Below are 10,274 nucleotides of genomic sequence, written 5' to 3'. Positions count from 1 at the left end.
GGAGGACTCTGCAACCTCAACAAATAATCAGATAAAACCAAAAGCATTCAAGTTTCTCTGCTCCCACTGCGGCTCAGATTCATAATAATCTGCTCAGAAAACCTTTTTGCAGCCTTTGTAATCTGATTATTCTGAAACGATTAATCTGATTAGTTATTATGAATCAGTTATTGAAATAATTGTCAACAAATTGAGTAGTCAATTAATCATTAACTTGACTCAAAAAAGATCCATTCCTGAAATAACAGAGCAGTAATTAAGCCAAAAAATATAAACATTTTGCACTTAAGATATAAAAATCCTGGTCTGTAATTATGTTCAACCAAAACACAATTTTAGCTCCACCTGGTTCAAATTTTGTAAATCTCTCATTAATCACCTTTTGATATAAAATTATTATTCAGTTAATCACAAAAAACAATCAACAGATCAAAAAGGGCTGAGCTTTTGACATGTTGATGTTAAACATTTATTTATCTGCAGATGCATCCTTTGCTACAAATGATTAAAGAAAAGGAATATTGTTACTGCGTTGTCAGCAATAAAACATTTATTTTTTAATTTAAAAAATATATTTATGTATTTTTAATGTACCTCAAATATTGTATAGAATAGACAAAAACATCTGCAGAATGTGCCAATTATCAAATTAAAATATTAATTGATAAGTAAAATAATTGTTAATTTGTATAAAAGTGATTGTTAATCTTTGTAGATCCAAACATAAATAGTGTTTTTCACATTTAAAGTCAGATTTTGAGGGTTGATTGTTTTCATTTCTGTGGTTTTAGCTCAGCATCAGGAATGAGATGCGAGTTTCTCTCCTGGAGCTGGATGATCCACTGCTGGGTCTGATGAAGGCACCAAAGTCTCCTTTCAAATGAAAGTTATCAAATGTTATTTACTACAAATTAAGATAAACCTGTTCAGTAAATGATAATTTTATTGTTAAAAGTATGAAGAATTGTTTTTTCTGTGAAAATGTTGCTCTAAAATATGAAAAACTGTTCATCTGCATCAACCACCTGTTCAGCTTAAAATGGCCCCTTTGAACACCCTGGATTACAGTTAGAGAGAGATTAACTGAACCGCTGCTGTAACGGTGAAACATTCAACCCTGAACACAGATATGAAAACCATGAGCAATAAAGACAGAATAAATCAGACATTAATCCTGAATAAGTTCAGATTGGTTCAAACTCACAGAGCAGCGTCTCTGTTGGTCGACTGAGAGCCAAAATAATCTGATGGAAACGGTTTGTTATAGAAACAGGAACAGGAAGAGCAGGAGGAGGCAGAGGTGGGATTTCTGTGTTTCTGTTGGTTTATAAAGTGAAAGTAAAATTCATTCTTTGTGGCTTAACGGAGCAGTTCATATCAGGTCAACATGGCTGCATCATTTTAATCAGAAAACGTGTCTCAGTTGGGATGGTTTTAATTTGAAGAAATTAAAAAATCTCATATTTAACAGAAATGGACACCAGAGTCTCTGACTCAAGTTACTAAAATTAAAGACTTTAGACTCAACCTGGACTGAAAGGCTTCAGGTTTAAATAATTATAAATCTCATATTAAGCATCTTTTGCTGTTAATTGATTAATCCAAAATAATCAATAATCAGTCCTGTTCTATATCAAGTCATTTTGAAAGGGTTGATCTTTTCACAAGTTGATCTTAGTGACTTTTTTAGCTGCAGATGCTTCATTTGCTACAAATCATCACGTCCACTAAAGGAATGATGTTACTGCAATTTTAGCAATAAAAATTTAATTTTCTTGTTTTTAAAAATGATTATAAAACATCTTGAGTGGTTAAATGAAAAATCTTTAGAATGTATCAATTTTTTATCCGGTTAATCATCAGAATAAATGATTAGAACAATCGATTATTAAACCATCATTAGTTTCAGCTCTACTTCCTGGTGGAAAGTTTGAATCTCAGTTTAATTATTGAGACTCTAAAACTGAGAATCCTGTCGTCTGGTTCTGATCCACTCAGCCGCCCTTCAAACACCTGGATTATTCCTGCAGCAGATTATCTCCAGATGCTGGAATAATCCAGGTCTTTGATAGGAAATAAACATTTGATCAAAAACCCAGAATCTCAGAATAAACATGAACAAATATCAGAAGTTCTTTAACAAACTGGACCTGAAAAACCAGTAGATAACTGAAGTCCGGATGTTTTATAAAATCATATTTATATCAAGTGAGATGTTTTGTAATGTGCATATGAGAACATTCCAGGCACTCATGAGAAATTTGATATACAAGTTTATGTGTTTGTGCAGCTTATTGAACCGTCTTATTGTCATGTTTTCAAATCCCTCTCACTGCACCAAAATGGCAGTCGGCTCTGTGGAAACATTGGTATGCAAGTCTTTTATAAGATTTTATTTATTTTATGTGTTGTGTATCATGTCTTTGTGTCTGTTGAATAAAGCAATCAATATCACCTTTATTTTGATCTTAAAGTAGAAATAAAATCAGCAACATGAGCTTAATGTCTTAATAGCTTTATTGCTGCTGAAAAACAGTTTTAGGTAAAGGTAATTTTATTTCTGTAGTACATTTTCAGCAACCTGTGACCTGTCCAGGGTGAGGAGATGGGAAGGAGACGCTTGTCTACATAAATCCAGGAGATTTGAGAAGGTCAGAAGGCCACAGGGAGCCAGATTCAGAATAACAGATTTTCTGTAGATCAGGCAGACTTAAAATTTCTGTCTGTCCTAGTATAGGTCTTCCCAGTTAACCAGATCCATAATTTGTAGATTCAGAAGATGTACAAAGAAAGGCTCCAAAAAAGCAACACAAAAATAGAGCAAGCAGGACGAGAATGGGCTGGGAGAGGAAAACGGGTCCGCCTTCACAGAGAGCGAGAAAGAAAATATATACATATATAAAATGGGAATCCAACTCATTCTCTTGAGAAAACCATCCAGAAAAAATAAGTGCGGGAAAACGTCCGCTGGTGCTCCTGTACCCCAGGTTTGGAGCCTTTAGAAAGATGGAGGCTCATCACCAAAAACAGCCCTGAACATGTTATAAACCGCTTCATCTTTGGAGGAGAATGTTTTTTCTGAAACGGTCATGAAGGTGTTGTCCACAGTGTAGGCGTACTGCAGCCTCAGATACTCCTCCTGCATTTCGGCGCCTCTGGGTGATTTTCCCAGGCAGGCCGCCAGGTGGACGGTGGCTTCATAGTCTAACAAAAACAGAGCCAGAGAAATGGCCAACGTGACGACAAAGAAGGGCACTCTGCCGATCGAGGGGGCGAGGTACGGGATGAGATACCGGTTGCCTGCTGGTGCACCATAATCTTTTTTTAGATCAATGACACGTTTAAACGCACCATCTCCTACTTTTGATACAGGACTAACCATGATCTTAGGGACAAGTCCGGCGTTCTTCATAGAGTTCCATCTAGAGGGCAGATGTAATGGTTTATGGGCATTACGAGAGGTCTTACAAGAAGAACATAGGTCTGGCTTGGTGCATCTAAACTGCCGGTGGTCAGGCTGGATGCTTCCTGTAGCGATGCCATAGGCTGCGTTAGCAGACAGGAGGCAGTTCCAGGGAGAATACAGCAGGACGTCTGTGATGGACGGCAGAGGCAGCAGACATCTGGCAGGAAGCATCGAGTCCACAATCGATCCATGAGCCAAGAAGACCAGCTCGATCTTCTTCCTCTTCCGGTCCTTCTTCTTTCTCTTCTCTTCCTCCAGCTTTCTTTTGAAGAAGCGTCTCAGGTTTACCAGATGGAAGAAGACATCAGACTCTGCGTTTTCTCTCAACCACCGTTTAACCTCTGGGTAAGGAGAATTTTTAATTGCGTATTCGATCAGCTCTCTCTTCTCATCTTTGGTCCTGATCTCCTTCTCTATGATGAATTTGATTCTGACCAACTCCTTAAAAGCTTCTCTGCAAAAAGATTGAAAGAAATCTGTTATCTTTGTATACATGTTTCTATTTAAATCCACTTTTTAATACTCTTACATATTTTCTTGCACCAAAACAACTTAGTGGTGAAACATTTTCAAGCAAATAACTTTATAACTTTATATACTGCTGTGTACAAAAAATGTTTACAGTGACATAAATCTGAGGAGCTGACTCTTCAAACAGGAGATTAAAATATGATTTAATCTCAGATTGAAACATATTGTTTTGTCATTTTCATACCTTATTTTCTGCAGTTCTTTCTCCGTCTCCTCGGCGCTGGTCAGGATAGTCCTGGCATTTTTCCTCAGAGTTTTACTGGCTTCTGTCTCGGTGTTGTCCAGGTTTTGGCAATCACTGACCAGCTCAGGAACAGAAAACAAAAGCCCGACCGCTCCTCCTGCAACCTGAACAACACATGTGATGAAACAGTGTTAATCAGTTGTTACCTCTAAGTCAGTGGAGCCCGAAGTCGGTCCTGGATTTTTATGTTTCTATAATTTTCCTCCAGAATTTTGTTTGAACTTTGAATATTTTCCTGACTTGATTCAATTATCTTTAAAACTCTCATTTAGACTCACTAACATAATTTAAAAGAACAAACATTTTAAAGTTGTACAGAAATTCAATGTAAAAATTATTTCAAAGTTGGCTTAACTTAAAAATGAGTTAAAAGGTTAATAAAATGTAAAACTTTATAACTCAACTTGATGCAATAATGTAAAAACTTCAAACATTTCTCTTATAATTGCCAAGTTAAATCAGCTCAGTTTAAGTTGCTTTAATTAAATGTTTTGAACTTGAAGTTTAAAGTTGATTTAACTAAACTGAGTCCAACTAACAAGGAAACTGGACTGAATCAAACGGATTCAGGATGTTTTTTGTTTTTACAGTGTAGTGGGGTGTCAGGCACTCCTGCACAGGAAATGTTGATTAGCAATCTGGAGTTAAATCTGCCTCATTGTGGCTCCACTCTTCCTTCACGACGCATTTAGTTTAGTCAGGTGTGAATAAACGGAGGACAGACTCACATGTTGCCTCGTCTGCTGCTTCAAATGGCCTCATCTCTGTTCACTTCTCAGGAACTTTTCTTATGTCTAATAATCTTTTTTTTTAAATTATCAACATTATTTTGATAATTTAAAAACAACAGACTGCCTGAACTAATGTGATATTTTCCTAACTGGAGAGGCGGCTCCAGAGCATTTTAGCAGCGGGCTAAAAAAAAATAGTCATGTTTATTAATGCAAAAATAAACAAAAAGGATGTAAACAGTGGCATGTATAAAATGTTGAGTAATTATGCACATACATTAGCTCATTAAGTTCCAGAATGTAATATTTCCAATTTCTTTAAATCCAAAATCAATCTAGTCAAGTAGAAATAATAATAATACTCAAGTAAAAGAAACGTACAGTGCAGTAAAACTACTCTTAATAGTAACTTTACTCCCAAAAGGTTATTCAAGTAATTATAACCTGTACTACTCACTTTTAAACATAACCAAATTAGTAACCTATTCTTGACTTGATCTGATGGCATCAGCTATTATTACTTGCATCCAACAGAATCATGCAACTCAGTCGGTTTTGGCGGAAAACTGCAAAGGTTTTTGCCTTTTGCTGGTTTGCTGCCATGATTCTAACACAGACCTGTGCAGCCGCAGCAGCCGCAGCCGCAGCAGCCGCAGCCGCCGCAGCAGCAGCCGCCGCAGCAGCAGCCGCCGCAGGTGTAAAACCAGCGCCAGTATCTTCATTTTCATGCTGCGTTTAGAGGCAGCTTGGAAAAACACCTTAGGATTAACAATGGATGAAATAGTTGTGAAAAAAGTGCAGAGGACAGAGAGAACAGATACAGGAACTGTGGGAGCCCCTACTGTACAAGTCAAGATAGGAATAATAGGAAGTTGGCCACTCTGAGGTAAAAAATAATAAAAAACGGCTTCCAGTCCAGGGGAGCCCAGCTGACTGTGGGTGGGCGATGCCCCCAATGCCCCCAATGCCCCCTAATGCCACCTGGTCTGTTTCTACTGCTGTTAGATTCATACTTACACTTCCAGCTGCTGCTGAAGCTGCTTTTTTCCCCAGAGAAGAAGCCACTTTCTTCCCTCCTTGTTTGGCTGCTGCAACCAGAGCTCTTCTAAGGATCATAAGACATCCTGCAAGAACAATATCATTGGCCTTGATCCTCTTGAACATGCTGATACGCGGTAACCCAAACACCGCTCTGATCATGATGCTGCTGGGGAGCTCCAGCCCTTCCTGTCTGGCCATTGATCTCATGACAAACTCCATAATGTTGCCATCATCGTCATCATCTCCACCACCAGCAGCGCCACCATCGTCGTAGAAGTTGGAGGCTTGTCGTTTCAGCGACTTCATGAGGTCTTTCATTTCCTGTTCCAGACTCTGTAGCTCTTCCAGAACCTTTTGGGCTTCCTCCATGATGTCTTTGGACTTGCTGGCGCTGTAAACATCAGAACCAACACTGGTTAGCGCACCGGTCCCAGAAGCCACTGCTCCCGCGCCTGCCACTACAGCCAGAACAGGCAGCGCTGCTCCGCCGGTCAGAAGCGTCAACACGCCCGCCGCCGTCATGGCAGCTGCTCCCCCCACAGACACCGAGCTGCTGACGACTTTGGTCACGTTGGCCGCCTTCATCGCTTCCTCCAGCTCATCTGCCAGGTTCTTCAACTTCCTGGAACATTTCTTCTGAAGAGCCACCCATTTATCGACCTTACGTATGAGAGCATCAGCATCATCCATGATGTGACCGTAGAGGAAGGAGATCTGCAGCAAGAGCAGGAAATATTATAGGGCTGAGGCGATTAATCGTGATTATTGTCAACTTATTTAGTAATCAATTAATCAATTACTGGAGAAAAAGGCATTTGCTGAAAGAAGAAAGGAGACGGTAGTATTTAAGGCAAAACTGAACAACCTAAACTAGTTGACAATTATTTCGATAATTGATCAGAATAATGATGATTAATTGATTATTGAATTAACTGTCAACTTATTTAGCAATCATTAATTGAAGAAAATTTAAAACAAAAGCATTCACTGAACAGGACTCCAAGTAGTAAGTACACCAAAACCGTATAAAATATAAATTAGTTACAGATTATTTCAAAAATTGATCACGGTTAATCAGATCAATTGTAATTAATCCATTATTGAAATAATCGTCAACGTTTTTAGTAATCAATTAATAATTAACTACAGAAAAAGGCATTTCAGTAGTAAATGAACCAAAAATGCACAAAATATAAATTAGTTGATTTTAATAGTCAATCAGGATTAATCTGGTTAATCGTTTCAGACAAACTGTAGCCCAGCTAATCTCAGCTCAGCTATGAACAATTCATGAATTTAAGATATTTTTCTACTGACAAGATGAGCAGCTCATGATCTGGTTCCTGTTTCGTTATTTTAATAAATGTGTCCAAGTTTAATGTGAGAAAAACACAATTTCCTGTTTATTCAGTCAGTATTCAACAAATCTAACGCTGAATAATGTTAAAAGTTGATTAATTTCTTTTTTTAATTCAACATGAAAAATTTTGCCCTTCGTGTTATGGAAGGCCAGTCGGCCCTCTTGATAGAAGATTTTAAGAAAATGGCTACATATCAATTAATTGTTAGTCAATCGATTAATTGATATGCAGCCAAAAAAATCAGCCATAACAAAAATACTCCAGAACGTGGAACATTTCATGCAGATGAGGGGAGTCATCTGCCGTTCATCAGAACTGCAGACAGGTTCCGGTCAGACGGTCAAATTCCTCTCTGGAGGAATGCAGAACCGAGCCAGTCGAGTCCAATCATACAGGAAAACGTCATCTCTTCCCTTTCCTGTCAGGGCGGGTACCTCCGGCCCGGCAGAACATAAACAGAGTCTCTATGTCCCCCCATCTCTTCTAGGAAACAGAAAGTAAAGGTGTAGATTGGACTTCATGCTGAACTCCTGCAGGACAGATGATTTTAATTCCTTTGGTTTTAATGTTTGTAATGTGAACAGAAAGTTTTGTTTATAAAAATATGATGCTTCAGAATAGAAAGAAAACCCCCTCATGTATAATTATTTATCTCATAAGAAAATTGTTCAATTTTATCTTTGCTTCCCGTTTTATCTCCTTTTAATCAAAGTTTTTATTTCTGAGGATAAATCTGCTGCTTTTCTCTGCAAACAATGAAATTTAAGTTAAATATTTTAGATTAAGACATTTTATCCTTGATTCTTTTCCAACAGGTTTTATCTCAGAACATTTCCCATATTTTAAGAGTTTTGGTTTTTCATTATCTCAATAAAATAAAAATGCATTCCCTATATAATATATGCTAGAATATCAATAGTTACAAAGCAACAAAAAGAGTAGTTTAACTTTTAAAATAGTACTTGTTTTTTTATAAAGGAAAAAAAATACTATGAATAACATAACCGTGAGAAAAAGACATTATTGCTGTTTTTAATTAAATGCAACCTTTTTTTTGTTGTTTGGAATATTTTAATCACAATTTACGGCAGAAAATGTAACATTAAAAATGAACAGGCTGCGCTCAGGCCTGTTTTTCAGCAGGGTGATGAACAGGAGGCCCGACTTCAGTCCTGGAGAGTTTCTGCAACATCTGAATCTAAAGGATGATTTATGATCAGGTCTCTGCAGAGCAAAGTGACTATTAATGAGTTCAGCTGTTGGAGCAGGAATTCAGCTGAACGTAGCATATCAGCTTTTACACACATTCAGAATATGAAGTGGAAATGCAAACAGTCTACTTGTGAATGTCAGTTCATGCTTTTGCTATAATTAGTTTAACGTCCTTCTTTTAGTCTTGTAGATTGGCCGCCATCCAGCAGAGGGCGCCGATTGTCGTTCATAAACGTAGTCATTGATACAGAAACAAAGATGGCGGAGCTAAAATAGAATGGCAAAGAGAAACGGTCCAAATACACCAATGTGACAACTTTATGAGGTTCTGGTTAGAAATATAAACACTTTACAAACTCTTGGGTTTCACTTTAATAAAGCTAGATGAACAGGGTCAACTTCTCATTTTAAAAAATAAGTGCTAAATAGATGGGGATTTAATAATAAAAAAAAAACCCGGCAAAGTTGGAACATGATGGGGGGAAAAACCCATGACGCCAATGAGCAAGGCTGATTTTGGTCCAAAGGTTTAACATTCCTTCATGAGCAGCTGCAGAGTTTGTATGAACGTCTCTCCGTTTGTGGGGAGTTAAATTTCACATTTTATCCTTTTCATCTTTTATTTTTTTAATTAATCAACTTAAGATGTTCTTGTTGTCATATTTAATAAATATAAGTTCAGTAATGTAAGAAAACCACAATTTCATGTTTTTTTCAGTCAGTTTTTAATACCGCTGACGGTATTTACGCTTAACAAGCCGAACTAATAGGCTGGAAACATAACAGACTTTACTCACTGTTTGTTGCTATTCGGTCCTGCTTCTGTTCGAAAACTCTGCACAGAGTTACTGCTCTCCACATTCCGAAAAGTCCAGTTGTTTGTCCCGTCAGAAGCACAGCTGCTTATAATGGGGTCTGCAGTGGGCGGAGCAAAGGAGGGTCTCTTTCTCTCCTTGATCCCAAAGGACAAAGAACAGACGGTGCAAGAAAACATAATGAAATATTTCGTAATTTACAGTTGGTGCAGATTCAGTATTCTCCAGTTAACAATTACTCAATTATTAAATTAGTTGGCAATTATTTTAGTAATCGATGAACCGTGATTAATTTGATTAATTGTTTCACCACTAATTAGAATACAGTTATTTTAGAGGAAGGTCCTAATCCTGTGGTCTGGAGAAAAATGAAACCAGTTCAGCTTTAACTGGTCGTCTCCTGACAGAACCAGTGGACATGATGTGTGTCGTTGTTTCTGTCGGTGAACTCAGGCCCTGCATTTCTCAGGATCAGATTATTTCCAGGAAAACGAAAGTGAAAGTCCCATACTGAGGTCATCTATGTTTAACTGCAGCCTCTAGTTTCTCTGGGTCTTTTTTAGTTTATTTATAGCCTTGAAAACGTCTTAAAAAATGTTAGAATTTTACCTTGGGAAAAATTCAAACATGTTTTACTTCACTGCAAGCTAATGTTGCATATGCTGCAATAATTAAATTACAACTTTGAACGACGCTGAGTCTTTATTGGATTAAAATGAGCAGAAAAGAAAGATGGCACAGATGAAGAGCTGCTGTAGAAAAACTGTTATCTCAATGAGGTGAAAGTTCATGCATTAGGAAAACAAGCACATCACTGGTCTGCTCAACTGGCTCATGTCTCTATTTATATCTCATGTGTTGGGTGGTGCAGGG

General features: G+C 37.6%; 1 protein-coding gene across 1 annotated transcript; it reads right to left on the bottom strand.

The window, feature by feature from the left end:
* Positions 1-2,494: 2,494 nt before the first annotated feature.
* LOC106942466 (uncharacterized) lies at positions 2,495-9,495 on the bottom strand. The gene is made up of 4 exons (XM_015025746.1): positions 9,384-9,495; positions 5,990-6,727; positions 4,182-4,345; positions 2,495-3,920 (listed from the first exon to the last, which is right to left on the bottom strand). The coding sequence occupies exons 2-4, from the start codon at positions 6,701-6,703 to the stop codon at positions 2,999-3,001; spliced, it is 1,800 nt and encodes a 599-aa protein (XP_014881232.1). The 5' UTR covers positions 6,704-6,727; positions 9,384-9,495; the 3' UTR covers positions 2,495-2,998.
* Between the last annotated feature and the right edge of the window lie 779 nt (positions 9,496-10,274).

This window comes from Poecilia latipinna, unplaced genomic scaffold (genome assembly GCF_001443285.1).
Source record: "Poecilia latipinna isolate Pla-1442-1.1 unplaced genomic scaffold, P_latipinna-1.0 Scaffold4300, whole genome shotgun sequence".
Lineage (NCBI taxonomy): Eukaryota > Metazoa > Chordata > Actinopteri > Cyprinodontiformes > Poeciliidae > Poecilia > Poecilia latipinna.
This window is presented reverse-complemented; position numbering and strand designations above follow the sequence as displayed.

What these genes read in the sequence shown, in the direction of transcription:
- LOC106942466 (XM_015025746.1), bottom strand. Translation starts at nt 6,703, where the DNA reads ATGGATGATGCTGATGCTCTCATACGTAAGGTCGATAAATGGGTGGCT. An exon ending in CTTCAGCAGCAGCTGGAAGT is followed by an intron (nt 4,346 to 5,989) that starts GTAAGTATGAAT and finishes TGTGTTGTTCAG; the next exon opens with GTTGCAGGAGGAGCGGTCGG. An exon ending in AAAGAACTGCAGAAAATAAG is followed by an intron (nt 3,921 to 4,181) that starts GTATGAAAATGA and finishes ATCTTTTTGCAG; the next exon opens with AGAAGCTTTTAAGGAGTTGG.